Raw genomic sequence first — 27293 nt, 5'->3', positions numbered from 1 at the left:
TTAATCTGGCAGTTTTTTGCATTTAATCTGGCTTTTTTTTGCATTCAATCTGGCGGTTTTTCTTTATCATGATAAATAGTTTTGGTTTTATTGCTTCATTTAATTTAACTTCCATATATACAATTTAAGGCCGTTTTCTCTTTAATTTTTTAAAACTCTAAATTAATGAATAACGCACGAAGACAATTAAATTAATGTTGAAGTAAGAAATTTAATCATTAATCTTGTAATTAACAAAAGGGAAAAGTGTAAAAGAAGTATCGGAGCTCGTGTACAGAAGTGAAACTTAAATACAACGCCTATATTATAAATACATCGATATATATTAACAGGTAATATCAATCCTGGTATTAGAGGTGATTTTCGAAAGTCAGGTTGTACTGAGGAAATAAGAAATAAGCTACATGAGTCAATTGGAGATAACAAAAACTGTAATCTTTTTTTTTTTTTTTTTTTTTTCCGCTGTTTATATAAAAATAAAATAATAAAATTACAATGAAACTTTTACGTTAAACAAAGAAAATATATAAAACAGACAGGGGCTCAAAGAAGATACGGATGACTGGTGTCACCACAATCTTTTCATAGAGCCCCTTTACAATAACATTTAAAGCCCATATGGCTTTAGTAAATTTGCAATAAAATATTTTTTCTGAAAAGTACTAGGTGAAGAATAAAATCTCATATATATATATATATATATATATATATATATATATATATATATATATATATATATATATATATATATATATATATATATATATATATATAATATATATATATATATATATATATATATATATATATATATCCTCATATGTACACATACACATACACAAACACATATACAAACATACTTACACATACATATATAAACATACTCGCATATATATAAGAAGTTTAGGAGATGCAATTTCATTTGTTGTTTAAAAGAGGAAGTGCTTTTCAAATCTTTTATATTGTTATTTTTTAACTGATTCCATAATGACGGACCTTGGTTAATAATTTTGAGAACTTTGACACTTGTGATTTTACTCTGCTCAATTGATAGTTATGGTTGCTATTTGACCGAAGATTGTATTTTTGTGAAAACTGAAAAAAAAAAGAAAAATCAGAAAATACATTTGGCAGCAAGTTATTCTTATATTTATACATAAATATTAATATTTGAAGCGAACTAAGTTTTGATATATTTAACACATTCATGTATTTCATTACAGAGGAAGGGTTTTCTAATCTTTTTAAATTAACCGTTTTACATGCGTGGTTTTGTAGCCTCTGTAGTCTTATTAATTTAGTTTTGTGTGTGCCCAAACAAATCTACAGGAGATAAAGATAGAATTGGGAATTGATGTCAATAAATCTACATTATGGCGATGGTTAAAAAAATTTAATTATACATATAAAACTTTAGTCCCAATTTGTGAAAGACTCAATACTGCAGAGGTAAAAGAAGAAAGAAAAACATGTCTTATAGTATTTAAACTCGACATTCCAACAACGTTACAGAAATATCATTTGTATCGATGAAAGTCCGTTCAATCTTCATATGGTAAGAAACCACGGATAGAGTCTCCGTGGAACGACCCCCGATCAACGTGTATTGTCATTAAGAGGCCGTAACATAACCATGATATTTGCATTAAATTGTTTAAACATAGTCCACAGTGAAGCAATAATTGGCGTAGAGGTGACAGCAGATATCTTTAAAGGATTCTTAAATACACTTAAAAGTATTTTGAGGGTGGAAGAAGATTTTACCTTGGTGATGGACAACGTTAACTTTCATCATTCATTATTAGATTTTTATGATAGTAATCCCTATGATATTCGTTTTTTACCCCGATACTCACCTTTTCTAAATCCTTCTGAAGAGACATTCTCGAAGATTAAGAATACTACAAGAGGACAAATAGCTCCGATCGGAAATAACGATTTGTTAGAAAGAATGAGGAACGGTTGTGAGCACATTACTGAACATAATATTTCAAACTTCGTGAGGCACTTCGACTCTTTTCAAACGCAATAGAGATGATATTAATAGAGAATAAAGTTATAATTTATAAAAATTTGTTTTTCCAAACTTGTAAGTTTTTAATTTATTTTTAACTGGAATGTGTAGTATTTTTTTTATTAAAAATCATTGAAGCGATTCATAAATTGCATTATTTAAAATTGATATAATTTTTAAAACCGCTAGGTTGAATGCAAAAAACCACTAGATTAAATGCAAAAAACCACTAGATTAAATGCAAAAAACCGCCAGATTAAATGAAAAAAAGATTAAATGAAAAAAACCACAAGATTAAATGAAAAAAACCACCAGATTCGTGCAAAAAACCACCAGATCAAATGCTTAAACTGGTAAAGGTCATTAAAACTTGAATATTTTAAGTAGATTGTTAAAAACAATATTTATAATAAATTATTAAAAAGGCAATCAAATAAACAGTTAAATAAATAAAAGACTAATGTGCCGTGACCAGGATTCGAACCTGGGTTATTGCGGCCACAACGCAATGTACTAACCACTATACGATCACGGCGATACAAGTGCAGGAAAATATATTGTATTAATTTTTTATTTAATAAATTATTACATTGACAGGTAAGGATAATCGAGGACGTTTTAATAGATGGACGTTTAACTTGTTTAAAAGCCAAGATATGCGCGCTTGCAATTGTTATAAATAACAATCGCTAAACAATAGAAAACATTTGCGTTAAGTGGAAGTACTTTTAAACTGTCTTATCTATCCAATTAAGGGGTCGTCCATGAAGTACGTACGCTCATAGGGGGAGGGGGAGGTCTTCAAAAGGCGTATGAAAGCGATGAAAGTGTGTGTGGGGGGGGGGGGGGGAGGGTTTAATTTAAACGTACGTACTTATATTTTCTTATTTATCACAATTAACCCGCTAATCAATAGAAAAGTTTAAATTCAGGCTAAAGATCCTAGTTTTCCAACATAAAAGATCTATGGTATAGGGAGTAGAGGGTATAGTTTTCCTCTATGCACACACATGCATGGGCGCAAATTTTCTGACCCCCCCCCCCCCCCCCCAAAAAAAAAAAATAAATAAATAAATAAAATGAGGGGCTGTAAATTTTGCATGGTCATAACTTTTGTAATTTACAATATTTTTCAACGAAATTTAAAATCTGTCGAAAAGTTTAAATTTCGTTTTAGATATTAAAGTTGAAAATTTTACTACATTAGTGCTCTCACGTTTAGGTAGGAAGGGAGGGTAGGGGCAAACGTTTCAAGGCTTTTTGTTCCCAGGCCTCCTCCATACTAATTTTTTGCAAGGCTTCCTTATTTGGCATAGGTATAAACATACTTAAGTTTGGAGTTTGAACAATGTGTGAAAGTATCCTATGGGGTCATCCATAAAAGACGTCACTTTAAGTTTAACTAACGGCAAAAAGTAGGAGAATGTTGGCTCTCGTGCGCAGAGACTTTAAGAGTAATATAGCGCCTTATGTTTGATGAATATATCCGCGGAAAGGAGCCAATAAACTTTTACTACCGGTTATTAATTAAATTCTGCATGACGTCCTTTATGGACGACCCCTATCTGGAACATCAAAAAATCTTGCGGGCGCCATAGCACACTTGCCACTCTTTATATACTAGCCCTGAGTAAGGCGTAAGATTCGCGTAAGACTCGTAATTCGCGTAAGACTCGTTTTTTACGGACTTACTAAAGAGGGGTGTCTAAAAAAAACGTCCGCGTTAAGTACACTTAATTTTTTTTTTTTTTTAATTCTTTATTTTGCCGTTTAAAAATGTTTACATTGCAAATACATTTATATAAACTATTGGCTGGGGCAAGAAGAAGGCGTATTCAGCCTTATCGCCGAGGCCCATTAAAAAAAAATAATAGCAATAAATTCTTTATTACCGTAACGTAAAAATATATATAAAATAACAAATAGAAATGAAAACCGAAAATAACTAATATAATTAAAAATTTAAAAAAAAATTTTTTTTTTTTTTAGAAGTGTTGAAAACAATTGCTAAAATGTTTAACCAATAGGAGTCAATTTCTCATAAGACGGTTTACTCGCAACTAAAGTTGCATGAAAATAAAGTTTGGACTATCTATAAAACTTTAACAAGTATGTTAAATTTCATCATTAGGGATGCACAAAATAGATTTGGTTTTGCACGAATCTGCTTTTTAAATGTTTTTAGATATCATCAAGTAATGAGGCCCAATAACTTTTTCCGCTCCGTTACCGTAACATAAATGTAACTACATCTGTGAATTATTATTATTTTTGTAACAAATTCTATTTTTGTAATGAAATATACTGGGTACTATAACTACAGCCTAAATGTTAAGTATATTAGCCAAATGTCTGCTCCGTTACTGACATTTGCTAATTATTTATTATTTAAAAGCAAAACAGTGTAAGTTACATTTTAAATTAAAGAGAAAATCTTAGTATACGAATAAATTCAGTACATTGTCTTTTTAAAAAAGGTAAAGCGTCTTTAAAAAAAAAAACTAACTCGACAAAAATCTTTTTCGGATTTAAATTGTACAAATATTGTCCGCTCCGTTACTGGATCATTACCATACATCATTAATGTGAAGAAAGTCGTGGTCGCTCACAACATCATTTGCTTCAATCAATAAGATATTCAAATTTTCATCAAAATTAACCAGATCAATGATATTGTTGCTTAAATGTTGAAATTGGTAATCATTGACATCCATTGCATTGGTCAATATTAAAAAGAAATTCACGGAAGTACTTAAAATAAATTTAATTATTATAGAAACAAATAAATTAGCAAAATAATAAAATACACAAACATTTTGTTACCGTCCAAGTGTTTTTGGAAAACATATATCACTTAAAACAGGGGCATGTGCAAACTGTAGCCTTCTTACAGAAGCAACTTAAATCTCGATACAAAACATTAAATTTCCTGTCTGTGTGCAGCTGATGCAGTTTCATAGTGCCTGTAAGAGCCTTTAATGTTTTGGAACATTTTGAGTCAAAAGAAGTAATTTTGGATCCCTCAAAATAATAAAACTTTATTAATGAGTGGCCATTGTTAAGAAAATTATATAAACTTTCTGCATATGGAAGGTCACAACCCATATTAGGCAATTGATCTGCCTGACGTTTCACAGATCCTCCTATCGCATCTGGTGCTCACTTACCATGCCCACTTTCAAAAAAATTCCAACTGGCTAATATAAATTTTAATTCGTATATCAATGTAGAGAATAAGAAGAAGTTTTGCTTATTCCTATATTGTGTGGTTGGTCCATCAGAAAAAAAATGAAGATCTGTAATTTGTGGGTTATCTATCTTGAGTTCAATTAGCACGGGTTCCAGATGTGCCCATATAGAAGCAGGAGTCGGATATAGTTGTAAATGACTGATGTCTACCCATTTTATAAATTACTTTTGTATGCAATGTAGCTTGTTTGTTACTTGCTCCAAAATGTGAAGACTGAATTGCAGCAAAATTCTTGCACACATAGTTTTCAGAAAAATCTATATGTATAACAGCTTCGTTCACATTTACTGTTTCTTTTAATTGTTTATACATTCTGAACTGGTGTCTCAATATAAAAACATGCTTGCAAAGCTCGTTTCGAAATGATTCACAGAATTTTAATTTAAGATCTTTAAGTGTTCCACGCTTCACGCTTTTTCTGATAACATTTGTTGTTTTCTTTTCTCCCATCTTTTCATATTCCTGTTGTTTTTTTTTCCCACTGGAACCAAACTACAATACTTTCATCTTTTAGCAATCTTTTTGCTTGAAATTGAACAGGAGACTTAAAACAAATGTTACTTTCTCTGAACATGCACTCTCTTCTATCAGTACTACAACAAACTTGTTTCACTACTTCTTCAATATTTTTTTCTTTCAAAACACGCAGGTTAATAAGTTTATCACAAAGTAATTGTATGTTCTCGTGTTTTTTGCACAGACATGTATCTCTATCTTTAGCCGACGGTTTGCGGACAAAAAATGGGCGATAACGAGTAAACGTTGTATATGAAATGTTGTTTCTCGTATATTCCGCGCTAAATTTTTCATAAAGGTTTATTAATGAATCGAGTAGTAATCGCTTTTGTTTTTTATCTTTATTTTTTTTTACAGTCTGTTTCTTTCCAGTTGTTATTCTAGAATTGTTATCACATGTAAGAAACTCTCTGATCAAATTCTGTGTTTCAGCATCAAGCGATGCATTACCACGATGGCATTTGCTGTTTGGAGTTGTACTTTTTGATGAAAAAGAAGAGTTTGGGGTTTTATTACCTGCTAATAATTTTGACATCCTGCTTGTTTCATTTGTAAGAAAACCGTTTTCTACAGAAGAATTAGATGATCTATCAGTGGTTGTAGGTGTAAACCAGGCAGGAAACTTTTAAGTCTTAACCAACGTTTTTTGTATTTTTAGGCTGAACAATTAGCCGTTTCCAACTCGTCCGTTAATGTTTGTATTTTTCTATAAGCTTTCGTTTTCGATAAGCAACCTTTGCTCTACCTCTTTGTTTGCGTTCGTTATTCCTACTCAACTCGCGTTCCGGTGACTCTGATAACGATGTTTCAATCTTTCTTTTAGCAGCTCTAAATTTTGCTTTCTGGGTGCGCCAACAACGACGAACAATTCATTTTTTTCTTTCTGATAATTCTGATATCACTTTAACCTTCTTCTGCTCAAGCTGCATATGCCAACGTTTGCGTTCCTTTTCACAAAATATGTCTGCATTTTTTTCTAATTGTCTGCCCCAAAACGCTTTCTGAATTTCAGCACAAGATTTCTTTGAAGTTTTCATCTTATATGCCTAGTTGCATTTCTTTTGGAAAAATAGTATAATAACTGTAATTGTTAATACACCAAAAGTTTATTTATTATTTGTTTATTATTATTAAAATATATTTCAAGACTTACATTTATTTTAAAAGCCAAACGTATTAGAGTCAAATGTAAATAAAAACCAAACAATAAATGAAATCCTAATACTAAAATACTTACAAATTACTCTTACAATAGCTTGACAGCGTATATATGGTAATCATATTTAATGCTGCAAAGTAATCATATTTTATCGCTGCAGTAAGTCCCTAATGGATGACGTGTTTACTTAATGCAGAAAATAGCTTAGTTTAAAGCTTTTGATTTTTTTTATCTTTGTGATGTCAGTTCCGTTATGTTGTTGTCAACTCCGTTATTTAGAGGAAATCACAGAGTTGACAGTAACGGAGTAGACATAATCAATAATATCTCATTATTACTCATTGGAAAACATCTTTAAAATCTTTTATTGCTATATTGTCCAAAAGATTTAAAGAGTACTAAAACACGGAATAAAAAAGCGTAACATAGTAGACTTCGAATAAGAATATCATTTTTAAAATAAGATAATTAGGCTCTCATTTTTGTATAAATAATGCTTGCCTGCTCGATATAACTTTAAATGTTAATAAATTTCATAAAACTGGACTTTTTTTCATTATTTTAATTAGTAAATAAGTAAAAACAACAAACCTGTGACTATATTAAAATGTAATAACGGAGTGGACAAAAAGTGTGGGAACAGCAAGTTTTTGACAAGAGCTACAACAGGATAAAGTGTAAATTAATACATGTATTAAAATACAATATATTAGCATGTCTAAAGCACCAAATTGTGTCCCCGATTAGCCTTAATACAAAAGAAAAAAATTATTGAGTATAACAATACAGTCCTAGATGCAGGACATCTACGGAGTGGACATTTTTGATTAACAATTGTGCACACAAAATTTTAGTTGGAAATATCCGATAAAATGCTAGTTTAAATCTATTTCTTATATGACTGTTTTTAGTTTAAAATGAACATTTAAAGTTGGAAATATCCATGAATAATAATAATCGTTTTTATTCGTCCTTAAACTGCTCTAATGTAGTCTGTTTATTGTTAACAATATCTGGAAACTTTTTCCACAGATTAGGTCCACGGTATTTAATTGAATAGGAAGTTAATTTTAATTTATATTTTGGAACAATAAAATTGTTAACTGAAAACTTTATTGAGTATTTATGGTTAATTTTATTAAAATAAGATTGAAATATTTTTGAAGATAATCCATTTTTAGTTTTAAACATAAATAATAAAACTTGGTGTAAATTAAGTTTATAAACATTTAAAACACCGAGCACGCGTAGAAGTGGTTCGCAAGGAACACTGTCGGCTCCAAATACTATTTTGCACGCATGTTTTTGTTTGTTGTTATTCATTTGATTCTTGTGTTTGTTGTTATTTATTTGATTATTGTTGTTAACTTTTTATTTGATTCGTTATTAAAACAAAAAATAGTGCATTTTTTGTTTGATTCGCAATTTTTGTTTGATTCGCAATTTTTGTTTGATTCGTTATTAAAACAAAAAATGCTTTATTGAATATTACTAGGAATCAATCTCCGGTCTCTGCCGCCTAAGTACATATCATTTACCTCTCGACCAAGCAAACACATTGTTGTATAAGTATATATTTAAAGAGATTTTAAATTGGGATTCTGTGCCGCAAACAAAGGGCTTTGGGGTTGTATAAAGGTACCTCCACCTTTTTATTTTCAACAAACTTTTTTATTGAAAAAAAAAGTTAGGGGGTATTTGAAAAACGCACGTACTTTTTAAGGGGGAGGGGACTAAAAAGTGCGCATGGTAACAGGGGGGGAAGGGGTGTCAAATTTCAAAAGTTTTGGCGTATGTACTTTATGGACGATCCCTAAATAAAAAAGCTTTATTATGTAAAGTATTGTCGTTTATATATTTTACTATTTTGTTAAAAAATATTCTAAATATTCAATAACCTTTGTATAACTTTTGTGTGACTATATAACAAAAAGTCTTTAAATCATGTGATTATTCTAGAACTCTACTTGTAAAAAAATTTAAATGCCGAAAAATATCAAAACAAAGTTGTGAGACAATAAACTAGTAAATCAAAAAAAAATTCTTTTTTCAAATCCATGCTTTATGCAAGCAGAATTCTATTGGGCCTAGAAATTCTTTTTTTGTTATCTTTTGTAGAAGGAAAAATTACTGTTACGTTTTTAAGTTTTTTTTTTATTAATTCAGTGTTCTTAAGGGGAAATAAAAATTAAATTTTTGTTAACTTAATTAACTTTTTTTGGTCAAATTTTTCCATTTCCTTGTATTGTCATCGAAAATGATTAAGTGTGCAAAATTTGAGCAAAATTGGTTGAGAAAAAAGCTTTCAAAAATTGATTTCAAATTTTGTGACACACAAACATATATATATAGAAAGTAACCTTATATAAAGCATGGAAGAAAAAGTAGCGCGTTTTAAAATTTTTGTTTTTTAACTTTATAACTTAAGACTTAAAAAACTTTTGAATCGCTGCGCTTTAATGTCTTCGAAACTGCAAATAATTTGCAAATCAATGATTTTTGTGACGTAATACGCAATTCATATCAAATAAAAAAAGCGTATGGGGAAATACTAATTAAATTCTTGTTAACTTAATTAACTTTTTTTGGTCAAATTTTTCCATTTCCTTGTATTGTCATCGAAAATGATTAAGTGTGCAAAATTTGAGCAAAATTGGTTGAGAAAAAGCTTTCAAAAATTGATTTCAAATTTTGTGGCACACAAAAATATATATATAGAAAGTAACCTTATATAAAGCATGGAAAAAACGACTTGATTTCCGTCAAATAAAAAGAAGTTTAAATCTTTAAGAGATTAGCGAAATCTAAATCTTTGGAGTAATGATTGCCAACAATCTCTAGTTCAATGAATAAATGATTTATGATATGAACTACAGTATGTAGAAAATTCTTTTTACTTTACAATATTCATTTTAGTATATCACATATTGCATTTTTACAAAAATATTGCTTTTGACGTCAATGTTTTTTTTACAAATAAGTTATTATTAAGCATAGCTTTCAAATGCCAACTCAAAAAAAAAATTTGTAACGCTCGAAAATAGTGAAATACTGGACCTTTTTTTAAATACACCTACTTTTTAGGTTTTGGGGGTCTCTGACCCTCTAAATTCTGTACTCCTAGATCATTGAACAACTTAGATAAAGCTCTAATCCGTCCAACGGATTTGCAAAGTTTAGAGCTTGGGTTATCGTCATTACATGCATCGATTCGATGTTTTGAGTATTGTGTTAATGTACACTGTACATTTACACAACACTCAAAAATATTCATAATGGTTTTAAAAATGACAAACTTTCGCTTATTTTTTCAAAAAAACTTATTCTTAAAATCTGCGTAACTGTACAATGCATTATACAGTTACGTAGATTTTGAGGATAAGTTTTTAAATAATATAAGTGAAAATTTGACATTTTTAAAACCATTATGTATTATAGCGAGCTTGCCTAAGGCAAGCTATGATTTTGCAAGTAATTTCAGGGAAATTTAATGGAACCCATGTTAAACTTTCTGAACTTGTTGGTCAAAAAATTATCAATATACAATGCCAAATATTTTTGAGTAAAGTACTTATGTTTTAATAACAAAAGAAAGAAAATGTTTGAAGAATTCACTTTTTTGGGACTTTCGACCACGGAAAAAATATTCTAGCCTACTGAGCATTGGAGTAATAACTATCATATATGAAATGGGCGTATATTACGATATCAAAATACAGTTTTAATACTGTAATACTATTTATTAAAAGAAGATTATTAAAATTATACAATATCTAAACAATATTTCTTGACGTTAGCAATAAAATTTTATAATAAATTGTATAAACTTGTTAAATCTTTATACGCCGGTTTTTTTAAATCGACCATTAATGTGCTATTTTATTTATATCCAACTAGTCAACAATATCTTTTTCTACACCCAATAACACTAAAGAATTCAATCTCTCGTCATTATTGATCTAAGATGTGTTTTTATCAATTTTAGTTTACTGAATGTTCTTTCATTTGTTGCAACAGTAACTGGAGAAGTCAAAGCTAAACGACAAATTTGATTAGCACATGGTAAAATATGCTTTACTTCTTCTGATTTTTCCATTAAGGAATTAAATGATGTTTCGTCTTCTTTTAACATATTAAATAATATTTCTAATTTTGTTTGAACTATGTCATAATCTTGAAGATTTGCACCTTGACTGGCTGGTGGAAATATTAAAATAGATTTTTGTACACTACCCAATGAAATATTAAGTTTATTAAATGGTTGAGAAAACAATAGATATAATGGTTCAATAGAAGAAATGTTTTTATTTTAACATGTTTTTAAATTTTCATTTGTTAGTTTTAAAATGGCATCAAGAACTATTTTAAACTCTATTCTGTAAAATAAATTCATTGTAAATTCTGTTTGTGTTGTAGAATTACAATCGAATCATTTAGGAGCTAATCTTCTGCGATGATGGTTTCGAAAATCAGCTTCAGAGTCTATTCCAAGTAAGGTGGCAAACTCTTTAGCACTATTGATGGAATTGTTCATTGCATAATCATCAGAGTTGATTGATGCTAAAATTTTCATTGTGCTGTCAATTAAAGTTATTGCATCAATTATAGATAAATTTTTTGCCTCAAGAGTTTCAGTAAGATACTTGAGTTTGTACATAATGTTCTTCATGAAAGATATAGAAACAATAAAATCAAAAGAAAGTATTTGTTTTCGAAGAGCAAGTGCTTTTGATCTTGTTCCTTTATCAAAACATTTGTTTAATAATAGAATTTCATCAAGGCTTTCAACAAAAGCTTCTAATGAATTCCATACAGCTTTAACACTTTCATCACAAGCTGTCCACCTGGTTTTTGACAAGTTTCTTTATTGTAACGCATTTTCAATTTTGGAAATTTTCTCATTAAGCAAACCACATTTTTTATTACTTGAGGAAAAAAAGACAGATTTTCTAATATATCAATAGTACTTCCAATTATACTACTAGCATCACAACTATGTTCTAAAAACGTGTTCTACCGATGGGCTTGGCATGGTATAAATATAATTTTGTGACCAACAAGTTCAGAAAGTTTAACATGGGTTCCATTAAATTTCCCTGACATATTACTTGCAAAATCATAGGATTGAAAGGGTATTAACTCCAGATTTAAAAAATTACTTTCAGTTTTATCGTTTCCTCTTTCAATTTCCAAAAGTCGCTCAACAAATTTGCCTTGACTATTAACATATCGGACACATACTGATAAACGATCCTGATGTGATATATCTGGTGTAGTATCAGCAGATACTGAATAAATGTTTGCTTCATGTATCTCTTTTATTATTATGTAACATGTTTCTTTAGCTAGTAGTTCAATAAATTCATTTTGAGATCGTGGACCTAAGTAAGTAACTTTATGTGATAGTAAAGACTCCTCCATCCAGCATTTCATTAAGGGATTATGCCTAGAGAGTAATTGAACAAATTGCATAAAATTTCCTCCATTTTTGTCACCATTACCTCGAAATGCTAATCCTTGTCATGATAATGTTCTAGCAATATCAAATAATATAACTACAATTTGTTTTTTGAAATCTTTTTCTTGTTCTAACTTAATTGCTTCTTTTCTATTTGATATGTTTAAATTTATATCAATATGATTTTCAGTTGTCATAAATTGATAATAATCATGTAACGCTGCTTTATGAGAAAAACAAGAAAAATGTTGCTGTAATTTACCTAATTTTTTAACTCCACAGCTTTTCATTTTATGCCATTGACGAACACCAGGTTTTACCCATGCTGAATCTTGATAAGATCTTCCTGGACCATTTGAAAATAAAGTACATACAAAACAGTATGCAGAATCTGTCACAACACTATATTCTAATAATGGATATTCATTGTACCATTTAGGATTAAAACTATGCTGTTTAATGTTGTTAACTATAGTATTAACTGGATATTTAGTTAATTTTGGCTGATGTGGCCCTAAAGCAATAAGGCATTGACGCTGAGATGCTGAAGCAACCGAATCACGACTGCCTGGATCATGATTAATTATGTTATCGATAATATTGTTAATTGGTTTGAAACTTTCAGGTGATTTAGAGATTTGTTCAGATAAAATATTTGCATTTTTTAAGAATTTTTTAGAACTTGATTTTATTCTACTAATGACCTGAATGCTTTCCAATAAGAATATTACAGGATTTGGAAATGTTTCAGATTTTAATTTAGACAAAATGGTACCACACTCGTTTAAGTCTGTGACAATATTCTCTAACTAACCAGCACACGATAACCAATTGACTTTATCATTTTGTATGTCAGGTTCATCTATTGGAGACAATTGAGTTGAATTCTCTTGAAATAAATCCTCCTCTAACATTTGAGAACGACATTTTTCATGGTTCTAAATTATATTAAATTATATTATACTTTATACCATATAAATATACCAAATATTTCAATTCTAAATCAACAAGTAACTTATATCTTTAATTAAAAAAATAATAAATGGCAAGTTATAAGGAAATAACTTTAATTAAAAAAACATAATAAGTTCAATTAAATTAATCCAAAAGAAGTTATAAATCAAATCAAATCAAATCAAAATATTTTCACTTTAATAATAACTGTATATATACAATCGTGCGGGACATTTACAAACAGTTATAAACTGATGACGCGTAAAGACCTATGATGGTATAAATATAGCATAATAATAATGATAATAAAAATAAGTAATAAAAAATAAATAAAAATAAATAGTAATAATAACAGTAATAAATAGTAATAATAATATAAATAGTAATATAATAAGTACTACCTATATATTTTACTATATATAGGTATATATTTTACTATATATTTATCTATATTTATTATAGTGATTATCATAAGGATAATGCAAAAAAATAAATAAATAAAAAATATAAAAATCATAACAATATCAATAACAAAAAATATAACAGTAAAAAGAAGGAAAGAAAGGAAAAAGAGTCAAAGAAGTAGAAGTCATAGGAGTTTTGTTGTGATCCAGCATTTTTCAAGCATAGAAAAATTGAATATGAATTAAAGTAAAAGAAAAAAAAAAAAAAAAAATTGTTATAGAGAATTAAGCGGGACGACTACATAGAAAATAGTTTATTGTTTATTTATTACATGTTATATGGTTTAGTAGTGCCACAAATTTTAGAGCCATATAACTTTACAGGATGATGAAAATGAGGGTACTTGATTGTGACTAAATGAACATTTATATACTTTTATGTTTTATTTTTAGTTTTATGTTTTTATTTCTATTTTATTTTTATTTTATGAGTTTTATATTTTTATTTCTATTTTTAGTTTTATATTTTTATTTCTATTTTTGGTTTTATATTTTTATTCTTATTTTTATTTTTATTTATGAGTTATTTTTATTTATTTCTATGTTACTTTTATTATATTAAAAATTTAGTTATAGAGAATAACTAGGGGGTGATTGCATAACTGATAGTTCATTGATAATTTTTACTGAAGATAAATTTTTTTTACATGTTATAAAGGCATTTCTATTTGATATTTTGGAGAACATTTTTTTAGTTTCAACAGGAAGAGAGTTCCAACATAGAATTGATTGATACTTGATTGACTTTATGCCATACTTGTGTGTTTGTTTTAAAGGCATAGAAAGACTACAATAAGATACAGACCTAAGTTTATAACTATGAACATCATTTGTGAATTTAAAATAGCTAGTGAAGCAGCTAGGCGTATTATGGTGGACAATGTCCCATACAAGAACACAGTTTGATAAGTATTTAAGTTCGTCAAGCTTTAAAATTTTAGAAAGATTATACAGTATGTCAGAACTAAAACTGTTAGGTTGAAAGTGAATTATTCTTAAAGATTTATTCTGGAGATTTATAAGGTTTTTTTTATAAATGGATGGACTTTGTCCCCATATCTGACAACCATAGCGTAGGTGGGAGTTAAAAATAGCATGCCAAATATTCACAAGGGTTTCGTAATTCACAAAATGCCTTATTTTGGTAAGCATTTCATTTGTTCGACTTAATTTGTTTGATATGGACTTGATTTGTTGAATGAACAAAAGATTTTCATCTAATAATATGCCCAGATATTTTATTTTATCTACAATATTTAGTTTTTGACCACTAATTCTAAAATTAGGTTTTTTGGTAATTTTTTTGCCTTGAGGTTTAAATAGAACTAATTCAGTTTTTTTGACATTCAAAGATATTTTGTTTGATCGCAGCCATTGAACCAGTGATGCCAGGTCATAATTTAGGAACTTATTGAGCTTTTTTAAAGACTTATCTACAATCAGAAGGTTAGTGTCATCAGCAAAATGATACACCTTTGAGTATTTAATACAAGTGTTAAAATCATTTATGTAGATAAGGAAAAGAAAAAAACCCAGAGTTGAACCCTGAGGAACACCTATAGATGTAAACTTAGTAGTGGATGAGATATTACCAATAGTAACACTTTGTGGACGATGGTTTAGATATGAGTTAAACCAGTTCAGTGCTATCTGATAGATTTGAAAAACTGAGCAGCCTGTTATACATAAATTTTTCAATTAGTTTACCTATATTTGAGAGTAAGGATATAGGTCGATAGTTACATGGATCTTGTTTACAGCCGCTTTTAAAAATTGGAACAACTTCTGCAACTTTAAATAAGTCAGGGAATATCCCTGATTGAAAAGATTGGTTTATTATAATACTCAAGGGGAAGCTCAATTCTTGAGATGCTAAGGTCATTATTTTTGAAGGAATGCTATTGGGACCGGTGCTTTTTTTTGGATTCAAGAGGGAAATATAGTCATTTACTTCTTGAGGAGTAACTGGAGATATAAAAAAAGTATCAGGATTTTGATTTTTCAAATAGTGGCTGAAGTGAAATCTAGGAGGTATAATTTCTTTAGAAAGTTTATCTGCAATTGAAGAGAAGTAATCATTAAAAGTGTTTGCAATTATTTTCTTGTTAGTTATAGTTTTATTATTGATATTTAAACTATCTATATTATTGTTGATCTTTGATTTAATATAAATAATACTCCTTATTCCTTTCCAGGTATTTTTAATTTTATTTAAGTTTTCATTAAAGTAGGTTGAATAATATGATTTTTTTGAGTATCGCAGTAGGTTACTAATTTGATTTCTGTAATATTTGAATTTTTGAAAGTATTGTAGCTAATATTTGAATTTTTGAAAGTATTGTAGCTTTAAATTCTCATTTTTACATTTTATAAACTTCTTGTGCAACTTATTTTTAATTTGTATTGACATAATGATTCCATTAGTAATCCATGGCTTTGATAAAGATTTATTAGCTTTTTTGGTTGACATTTTAAAAGGGGCGTGATTATCAAGTAATCTTTTAAGTGCATCCAAAAACTTTGAAGTAGAGTTATTAACACAGTAGTTTGAATGGTTTATTGAAAGCCAATCAGTTTCTTTAAGGTCTTTTAAAAAACTTTTTTCATCAAAATTTTTAAAACATCTACAATATAATTTGGAATGAGACTGTTTTAAGTTCTTGGATGGAAAGGATATGAACTGAACAAGATGGTCAGCAAGACATACTGTTAGGTTGCCTGATTTAGTATTTGGAGTGTGAAAGTTTACAAATATATTATCTATGAGAGTCTTTGATTTTGGGGTAATTCTGGTTGGTTGAGTAATTAATGGGAAAGGGAGAAAGAGCACATAGGATCTAGAAAGTTAGAAACATCATTGCAGGAGTCATATTTTAAAAGATTAATGTTGAAGTCTCCTAAAAGAACTATATTTTTATTCTCTAGTGATAACTTGTCAAGTAAGGTTTGTATATAAGTGATATTAACCTCACTAGTGCTCATACATGGGTGGCGATAAATGCAACCTACAATAATATTTTTTTCTGACGGCAGTAAAATTTCAATAAAGGTTGATTCTAGTTCTTTGTTGTTCGGGATTATGAGGTCAGATCTTAAGTTATAATTTAATTCAGATTTTATATATATAATAGTTCCTCCTTCATTAGAATGTGAATCAGTATGTTCAAAGACATAGCCATTTAAAGCAATATCAGTTCTAAGTATTATGTTACGATTTAAGCGAGTTTCAGATATAGCAATGATATTAGGATTATTATTCATAAGGGAAAGCAGAAGTTTTAGATCATCAAGGTAATATGTCAGGGATGATATATTTACATGTAAATAGGTTTTTGAATCAATACTAATAGCTTTGTTATACTCTGTTGTATCATAGTATTTACAATTAATATTATCATTGTCAAGTTTATTTTGAAAAAGATTATTTAGGTTAGATGAAGTGTCATAAAATAAATTATGAGTAGAAGTGTTTGCACTATTTATAGTGACCTTAAAATCCTTTTCTGTAAGGGAAGAGTATGGTAGAGTGTTATTTAAGCAATTAAAACAGTACCAATAGCCAGTTTCAGTCATCAAAGAGTTGTAGAATTTTTTATCAACATTATTACACCTAATGTGGATCCACTTATTGCAAGAGTCGCACTGTATAGCTTTTTGATTGCATGTTACGGTTTTATAACAAACACCACAAGGAGATTTAACAACCATATTATTCACTTCAGCATTTAGGATAATGAAGATGAGAAAAGGGTACTTGGTTGAACTAAATTTATATTTGTATTTTTATAAGGTTTTTATTTCTATTTTTAATTTTGAGTTTTATATTTTTATTTTTAATTTAAGAGTTATATATTTTATTTACAGAATTTTATATTTTTATTTATGACTTTTATACTTTTATTTTATACAAGTTTTATTGTTATATTGGTATCAAATTTTAGTCTATATTTTAATTACAGATACTAGTGAACCCTATGCAATACTGTGTGTGAGATTTTGATGAAAAGTGAGAATGTGACAATATTTTAAAAGTAAAGAATATAACCCTTTTGAAACTTATATATTCAAACAGAAATAATGTATTAAATAATTGTGGTATAAAATATAGTAACTTATAAGAATCAGATAATGATAAATAATATAATAGATATAATATAAATACTATATAAGCATTATGATACTGTATAAATAATCTTTATATTTAAATAATAAGTCTAAATAATCTAAGATTATAGAGTAAAGTATAACTATAAGTATATAAGTTTAAAATATAAATAAGATTTATAATGTAACTATACTGCTATAGTATAAATATAAGTGATATAATAAGATAAATAAGATAAATATAAGTGATAAAATAAGATATATATGACAAGATAAAACTTATATATACATATAAATATATACATATATATCTACACACACATATATATACATACATATACATATAAATATATCCATACATAAGTATGCACATATATATAATCATAAAACAAACATGCAATCAAAAAAAATATATATATATAATATAGATAATTTATATACTATAGAGTAATATATAGATCAAATTATGGGTATTTTAATAGAAGTAACAAAAGTTAATAATTAACAACAGCAAAAATTTAAAACTGGAGTAATTTTCAATGAACGGTATCTTTGACTAATTGAAGGAAATTATTTGTCGCCACAAGATTCTCTTTAACTGATTGAAAATGACTTGAGAAAAAGGAGAACCACTGTAATGAGTTTGTTGTGAAACAGTTGAATAAGTAAATAAAATTTGAATAAAGTAAATAAACAAAGTAATACTGCTTTACGTCAAAACAGTACTTTACGCCAAAGTGCAGAACAGCCAGTCTGATTTGAAACAAAATATTAATGTAACTCTCTTAGCTTTCCATAATCTCACTTCAGCGAATCAGTTTTAAAATCAAAGTCAAGCATCCAAAGCAATCACTGCATTATTTAGAATATTAAGGGTAAACAATAAACATAAAATATTAAAAATTTAATTTTTATCATTCTAGTCCGAAATCCAGCGACCTGCTGCCATTTTATTTCCCGGCCCAATAAAATAAATGCTTTTAATTTTTTAAAAACAATTTTACTGTTTTTATCCTTGAATAAGTGATCTTTATTCAGAATACATAAGGGATTTGTTAAAAAATACATAATAGATTCAGTGGCGGATTTACCATATGCGAGGCCATAGGCAAGTTTTGTATTATATTAGTTGAGTTTTTAATTCTTGTGTTCTATTGTGTTTTGGATATTTATTAGAACGTAACGAAGCAAAAAACGCACATAGGTTTTAAATGTACATTAAGTATTTTTTTTATTTTGGATGAAGATGCACTAATAAGACTACTCAAAATGCGATACCATTTATTTTTTTCGCAGATTTTAGGAGGATCGATTACATTGACTTAAAACTTAACCTTTCTGACTTTTAAAGACGCAAACTCATCAATTAAATCAGAACAGTCCAAGGACCGACTTATTTTATTTTCAATGGAAATTAAAGCTAATGCAGATAAGCGGTCTTGACCCATAGTGGAACGTAAATAGTTTTTTATGAGTTTTAATTTGGAAAATGACCTCTCTCCGCTTGCCACTGAAATAGGGGAAGTTAGTAAAATTCGTAGGGCAATAAATAAATTTGGAAAAATTTCGATTAAAGAATTTGCCGTAATATACTTCAAAATTTCCAGTGCATCTTTCGATTCCGCCGAAGCTTCTATTCTTAAAAATGTATTTATTTCCGAGTATAACTCTTCATGGTTCACGTCCGATTCTTCTGTACTAGGATTTCTCAGTGATATTTCTAAATTTTCACAATCATTCAACAATTTATTTGCATCTAAACTTCGCATTTTTTCGGTACGGGTTAAAAAACCTAATATTTTGTTGTATGAATCAAGCATTTTGAATCTTTCATTTAAGCTTACTAATGCAACATCAATTATTGCATTAAAAAAATCTACTTTATATTTAGACTTTCCATTTAGAGGTGTATCAGTTCCTTCATATTCAAAAAAACGTCGTTTTCGGCTAAGCCGCACTTGAGGGAATACTGGCTCAGTACCTAATTTTATAGTTATTTCTTCAGATTTTTGAATAATCGCTTCAAATGATTCATCACTTCTGAATGATTCTAAAAAAATTTTTGTAGTTTCCACCAATTTTATCATAATAGAAATATCTGCCGAGGGATTCTGCATAACTTTACTTACTTTGTTAATTTCAAACAATAAATCATGCCAAATTGTAAGTGAAAGTATAAACTGATATGAGGATATCTCATTTGCAAGACCATTAGCTTTAGAAACAGCAACTCCAATTGAACTTGAATCTGCAACTTTGTATAAAGCTTGTATAATTTGAACCAAATTATCTTTTACAACTTTTATACTATTTATACGGCTTTCCCAACGCGTATCTGATAATGATTTAACAGTCATTTTACAAACACTTTGCAGTATGTCCCATCGAACGGTTGATGCAGCAAAAAATGTAAAAAATTCGTTGAACAGTACCAAAAAAGTTAATTGCAATTGATACTGATTTCGCAGCATCACATACCATTAGATTAAATGTGTGGTTAGCACATGGAACGTAAAGAGCTCTGGGATTTTTTTCTTTGATTAAAGCTTGAACCCCTTTGTATTGCCCTCGCATGTTAGCACCATTATCATACGATTGCCCGCGACAATTCATTAGATCCAAATTATACTCAGCTAATAAATTTAAAAAAGTTTCAACTAAACCTGAACCAGTGCTATCAGTTATGTGAAAAAAACCACAAAAAAATTCTTTAATTTGTACTTCTTCCTGATTAATTTTAACGCATCTCAAAAGAATTGAAAGCTGTTCCTTATGACTTACATCAGGAGTGCAATCCATGATAACAGAAAAATATTTTGATGACTGTACAGAAGATACGATAGTTTTCAGTATTCTTCTCGATATAAGTCCAATTATTTCATTCTGCACATCTTTTCCAAGATAAGTGTCAAAGCATTCTTTATTTTTTATTCGTTTGAGATGCTCTAACATAACTGGATCAAATTTTGCAATAAGTTCTACTTGTGCCAAGAAGTTTCCATTATTAGGCTGATAAAGTTGCTCACGGTGTCCACGAAAAGGTAATGATCTTTAAGCTAACATTAGCACTATAGCAAAAAGACGTTCAAGTACCAAGCGCCAATGCTTCTTCTCATTTTCTATCATTCTCTGCAAATTTTGATCAATTGTTGCATTTGATTTTAAATTAACTGACATATTCATCCATTTTTGCATACAGCTAATGTGATCCTGAGATTTATCATGTTGTTTTAAGCTAGAACCTATATTTTTCCAATCTGAATAACCTTCAGTCGACGATAAACATATTTTTCGGGTAGGAAAAATTTTGCAACAAAAGCAAAATACCGAATTATTTTGTATAGAATACACTAGCCAGCTTCTAGAAACTTCTTCACCGTTAGCAAGAACTCTCGTGTAGAAACTAGTATTAAATCTGCGACCCGATTTATCGGCTTTAAAATTTATTTGTTTAACCTGAGTCGGTCCTTTTTTAACAATATCGACTCTTTCTCGTTCATTAAACGAAATCGGCCATAACGCCGGGTCGTCGGAAACAATAACCGCATCAGTTATGTCTTGTTGTGCTTTATGCAATTGAGGATTCGAAGCTAAAACAAAATCATTAGAAGCTAACGAAGACTCTTGAGACAAATTCATTTCAAAATCTTTTTCATGGATGTCCGGTAATAGGACAGCAGAAACTTCAGAATTTGAAACATCAAAAGATAAAGACGCTAAAGATGTTTCAGACTGGTCTGATAAAATATCTACCAATTTTTCTGAAACATCTTGCGAAGTACTAGCACCTGCATCAAAAGTTGTGTTAGTACCTGATGATATATTAAAAAAACTTGTCACTGGTTTAATTTTCTTTAACATATCTGTATGTTTTTTCTTATTTCTTTTTTTTTCGGCACCCGAAGCCCATTTTCTTCCAGTGTCTCGATCACGATGAGGATTCATAGTTAAATAACGATGAATATAAATTTAAACTTTTTCTAAAGTTTGATGTTTATTTATAAATATATAATATAGTTTATATAATATTAATATAAAAGCGAATAATCAGAAGAATAGCCAAGGAAAGAGCAGAAGTCGTCAATATAAAATGTATAATCAGAAGAATAACCAGGAGAAAAGCAAAAATCGTCAATATTAAAATCGCATAAATTACTAAGAACACCAAAAAAGAACGTCTGAACTATTTTTACATCATTCATTACTTACATTATACCAAAAAATTATAACTCGCACACAATCATAACACAACATTTTTTATACCAACAACAATCATACTATAGCTATAGCCATATATCAAACTATAACAAACGAGAAACTAAAAACAAAATTGTTGTCAGGAAAAATAAAAAGATCGTTAATGAAGACATTAAAGTGCTCATAAAAACAAAAATGGCATAGCGACGTCAAACAAATATAATACTACAGAAACCACAAATCTTTTCAATATAAAACCAAAAACGTACCAGGATTTTGTATATTAAAATGTACATAAAGAACTCAACTCATAAAATGCATAAAGACTCAAAGTCAGAAGGAAGGAACAAGCGTCCTCATGAAAACATTAATGTAAAATAATAAAAATAGTATGTAAATGTGATAAATTAGTAAAAGAAAAATCAGTCTTTGTTGTAAGTTCTGTAACGTCGAGTCTAATCAAAAGCCAGCGAAAGGAGTGAATATAAAAGCCACAACAATAATAAGGGAAGTGCCAGTCGTAAATCAAAGAACCCAAGATGGCTTTAACAGCAATGTCAATAACTGTTAGCAAATGTAGCCATACTTCATCGAATCCACAATGGATAAAACACCTATATATGGAATAAACACTGATCTATGGCTCAAAGAGAAACCGCTACAACAAATACCCGGAACCAGCATAACATCCCATCACTGCTCAGATTATGTCTTGTGCAACAGTAAAAATGTAAAGACAATATTATATAAAATAAATAAACAAACAAACAAAAAGTCATTCAGTTAGGAGGATGGAAAAACAGAAAAAGCCTTTGAGACGTGTAAGTGTATATGGGCAAAGATATATTTGTCACATTCATTGTCAATGTATATGAGACTAGAAACCGCATACTCTATCATATGGTTGCCAGACATTATGTATAACGCAAAAAAAAATTGCTACATACATAATAATAGATGTATATGTAAAGTTGAATATTTTATAAAAATACTGTTTATAAAAATGCTGTACGCATACATTATATTGAACTTTAATAAATGAGTTTTGTTGTTTATATATATTGTACTAAGAAAATTTTTTTATATTACTTGTACTAAGAAAAAAAATGCGAGGCCACCTGAGCGCGAGGCCACCGGCAAATGCCTGCTTTGCCTGTGCTTAAAACCGCCGCTGAATAGATTGATTTCCTAAAAAATATATAATGGATTGATTGATTTGTTAAAAAATGCATAAAGGATTAATTGATTTGTTAAAAAATACATAATGGATTAATTGATTTCTTAAATGTTACGTTTTAACTTAAATTAAAACTCAGATGTTTTAAATTATTCTACAACTTTATTAGCATAATTATCGTTGAACTTAATATTACATTAAACCAGGTACATACCGATTCTCGTTTCCCTGTGACTTTGGAAGGTTAAACTGCACTTTGAAAAGCATTTCCGGGAGCACCAACGTGTTTTATATTCACTAATATCCCATTATGTACTTTTTCTTGGTGTTGTTTTTTAAAATCGTTATTAAATATACTGCCACATTTTAGACATTCAACTTTAAATCTTTTACGTTTTGCCCCTATATTACTTATTCAAGAAATCGTATAACAACAATTTAAATATTTTAAAACTCAAGAAAACAAAACATCAAGTGCAACTTCGTTGTGGTTTTAAAGACCGCAGTTCCTCATGGGATTGATATGCCTAAAAAGTAATTTTTTTAACGTCACCAAAACGGTACCTTATTTCATTCCCGAAAGTCGTAAATATCAAAAAGTATATAATATATTAATACGAAATTTACATTTTTTATTTAAAAAAATATTTAACAAAACTCAAACACTAAATGTACAAGTTGGCCAATGCCAACTCAAATACTAAATGTACAAATGTGCCAACTGACATGCACAAATAACAGCTTTGAGGAGAGGAGGGGGTGACACCCTACCCCCTACCCCCTCCGGGACGGCCCTGGTTTATATTTCCCAAAAGTTAGTGTATTACACGAAATAAAATATTTACTAAATTATTTCAAAGAATGACGCTAAAAATTCAAACCCGCTTAGAATTGAAGTAATAGGCGCCTTTGATCTAAAACAATCCGTTAAACGTTTATCTATTAAAACGTCCTTGGGTAATGTAGATATTACAACAACTTTCTAAACATAAAATTTAAAAAGGCATTGAAAAAAATTCAGCAACTTCATCGACGATAACATATGAGAAATATCGAAGGAATAGAACTAACAGTCTTATATCTATAATCTAATTATTGCATATTTAAAAGATTTTTTATGGAATATAAATATAAAATAATATAAATATAATATAAAAACAAATTTTTAAATAAAACATTCAAGTCGAAATATATTAAATACTCAAATTCACACTGTTTAAATAGTTACTTTTTATGGACAAAAGCATTTAATCCAAAAGTATAAATTTTCCTGGTATCATTAAGATATTAATAAAATCGTTAAAAATCGGTAATAGTTTTCTGTTTATATATTTAGACATCATTAGGCATTACTCGTATTTGTAGCCATGGGAAAGTATAAAACAGATCAAGCCGCTAACATCGAAGCAACACAAAAACTCACTGAAACGATTTTTATTAAAACTTAAAAAAAAGAATTATTGAAAGGCGACGCCACATTGTTTAAACCATAAGTTATAATAATTATTCAACAAAAAGTATACTAAAAATCGGTAATTAAATACAGTCACTTTATTTGAAAAGCTGTAAAAAAAAATGTAAGTTTAAACTTCTTTTCTTGCTTCAATTCGTAACACGACACTTTTAACAAACAATTTTGAATAATCAAAAAAATATATATATTTTCTAAATTACTAAAGTTTAAAGTTTCATTAGTTATATATCATTTTTAAAATAAACTTTTTTTACTGAAACGCAAACAAAAGATAAACAAAAGAAGTCTTTAAAATACCCAAGAGTTTTTGTGTCTTTAGATGACCTTTAATACCTATATACAGGTAAATATAAATATTAATAAACCGACATTTCTTCTTTTAAACTCTTTAAATCACTTTTTCGATCGAACTCTCCTGCCTAATTAACTCAGCTAATCGTTTGTTGTCCCCCATCCAAGATGGTAACAACTTGCGCTTTTGTTATTTTGTCTAATCACGTGACTTTCCGACTGCGAGGATAGCGTTGCGTAATTTATGGACGATCCCTTAGGCATTTAAGTACAGCCTTGATGTCGTTTTCTATTTGTTTACGAAACGAAAGGTCCCCTATAGTCCCGTATAGTCCCGAAAAGTCCCGTATAGTCCCGAAGCATTTCAATGCAGTTCAACTTCCATCTGTTTTATAATTCAGTGTTCTAGCTAAACGGCTTAATAGCCGTTTAGCTAAACGGCTTAATAGCCGTTTAGCTAGAACACTGAAGTTCTAAAATCTGATAAATTCCAAAATTTAATCTGATAAATTCCAAAATTAAAAAATTTTGGAATTTATCAGATTTTAGTTTGTTTATGAAAGAATCAATGAAAAAATTAAGTAACACCACAAGTATTACAAAATAGATATTTTGATTAAATATATAAGGAATAATGCTTAACATTAGTTGCCTTGGCTTGATTCGCAGGCGGTAGCTGGTGCGACGGGTGTAGAATGAAAAGATCGTCGAATGGTTACGTCCGGGTCGCGTTGAGTTTACCGGAATTCGCGTGATTGTGATCATCGGCTGGTTAAATCTAACTGTGCTAGTTTGCGTCGGGTAACTGTTGCGAATCGCCGAGGCTCTATTTTATCTGTTGTTTTTATATTATATTTTTTATTAATATTTTATTTATTAATAATTTAATAAATATATTTTAAATTTTATAAAAAATTTATTAATAGTATTTTAATAATATTATTTTTTTTAGATAATGTAGTTATTAGTATCAGAGTACGTCAAGTACAAGAGTACCCCAAGTACTAGTCTACCCCAAAGTACTAAAAGTACAATTACTAAAACTACAAGTACAAATACTAGTCTACCCCAAAATACTAGTCTACCTCAAAGTACGCCTACTCAGTACTCAAAGTACGTCTACCCCAACTACCATTTTACCAAAAATAAAATTGATATAATATTGGGTATGAAATTGCGTATATTGCGTATAAGAATAATTTTTTTACTTAACCTTCAAGTAAATTAGTCTTATTATCAGTTTTAAGTTATAAATAAAATAAATACTTCATGTTTAGAGCGGTTTTTAAAGCGTATATGAAAATATATTTCTTAACTGGAGGTTAAAGTAATAATATATAGAAATAATAATAAGTAATAATAATAATATTTAATTAGAAGATATAATGGACGTTTTGGGGCCCAATATTATTTTATGATAAAAAACGTTTTTAAATTTTTATTGATTACGTGAAAAAAGTAAGTCATTAATTTTTTTACATTTATCAATTATTGGACGTCCCTAACGTAATAGCCCTAAGTAAAATCTTAGTCAAAACCCTTTGTTTTGCGATAATCAGTAGGTAAAAAAAGTTTTAATAAACAATACATGACAAAATACACCAAAAAGACGTTCTCAACATTATTTTTTAAAAAAGATGCGAATGTTTACATTCTCGTCTTCAAAAAAAGATGCGCGCGCATACTTGTAGGGAGAAAAAACTAGTTTTTGGAAACTTTTCAGCAAAAACATTGCAATATTGGTATGTTCTATTAGGATATTCACCGTTTTATTTAAAAAAAAAATTAAAATATTTCAACAAGTTGTTGTGTAACTAGTTGCTCGAAAAAATGTGAAAACTAATGTGAATTTAAAGTTTATAGAGTTTCTTTTGGAAAATCAATTTTTAAAAGTAGAAGACGTAGAAACTGGATTAAACTCCAGAAAATGGAGTTATTTCATAACTCCATTTTCTGGTTCGATCTAAAAAAGAGAAGGTAAAAGTAACTTATGAAGCCTTATTTAAAAAACGGCAATCATTTGACTATCAATACTACTCAGCCAACATTGACATAGGGTACCGTATAGGGCCCACACAGGTCATCAACTGGGTGCCGTATGGAAAGAACAACGATATCCCGCAGGATCTTGGCCGCGGTTACCATATGGGGCATATATGGGTATGCCTGCCGCGTATTCCTTATGGGTCCCAGTCAAATCTCGTAATTCAAAACCGTAAGGGGCCTATTTACGAT

General features: G+C 29.0%; 3 protein-coding genes and 1 non-coding gene across 4 annotated transcripts; all 4 read right to left on the bottom strand.

The window, feature by feature from the left end:
* Positions 1-2477: 2477 nt before the first annotated feature.
* Positions 2478-2549, bottom strand: trnah-gug (transfer RNA histidin (anticodon GUG)). Its single transcript has one exon. It is a non-coding gene; the product is annotated as a tRNA-His (tRNA).
* A 16692-nt stretch (positions 2550-19241) lies between these two features.
* On the bottom strand, positions 19242-20276 carry LOC136090991 (zinc finger MYM-type protein 1-like). The gene has a single exon (XM_065817974.1). It carries the CDS (start codon positions 20274-20276, stop codon positions 19242-19244), a length of 1035 nt encoding a protein of 344 aa, XP_065674046.1.
* A 1-nt stretch (position 20277) lies between these two features.
* Positions 20278-20871, bottom strand: LOC136090990 (zinc finger MYM-type protein 1-like). Its single transcript, XM_065817973.1, has one exon. The coding sequence runs from the start codon at positions 20869-20871 to the stop codon at positions 20278-20280; it is 594 nt and encodes a 197-aa protein (XP_065674045.1).
* A 99-nt stretch (positions 20872-20970) lies between these two features.
* LOC136090989 (zinc finger MYM-type protein 5-like) lies at positions 20971-21864 on the bottom strand. The gene has a single exon (XM_065817972.1). It carries the CDS (start codon positions 21862-21864, stop codon positions 20971-20973), a length of 894 nt encoding a protein of 297 aa, XP_065674044.1.
* Between the last annotated feature and the right edge of the window lie 5429 nt (positions 21865-27293).

Source organism: Hydra vulgaris, chromosome 14, assembly GCF_038396675.1.
Source record: "Hydra vulgaris chromosome 14, alternate assembly HydraT2T_AEP".
In the NCBI taxonomy this organism is placed as follows: domain Eukaryota; kingdom Metazoa; phylum Cnidaria; class Hydrozoa; order Anthoathecata; family Hydridae; genus Hydra; species Hydra vulgaris.
This window is presented reverse-complemented; position numbering and strand designations above follow the sequence as displayed.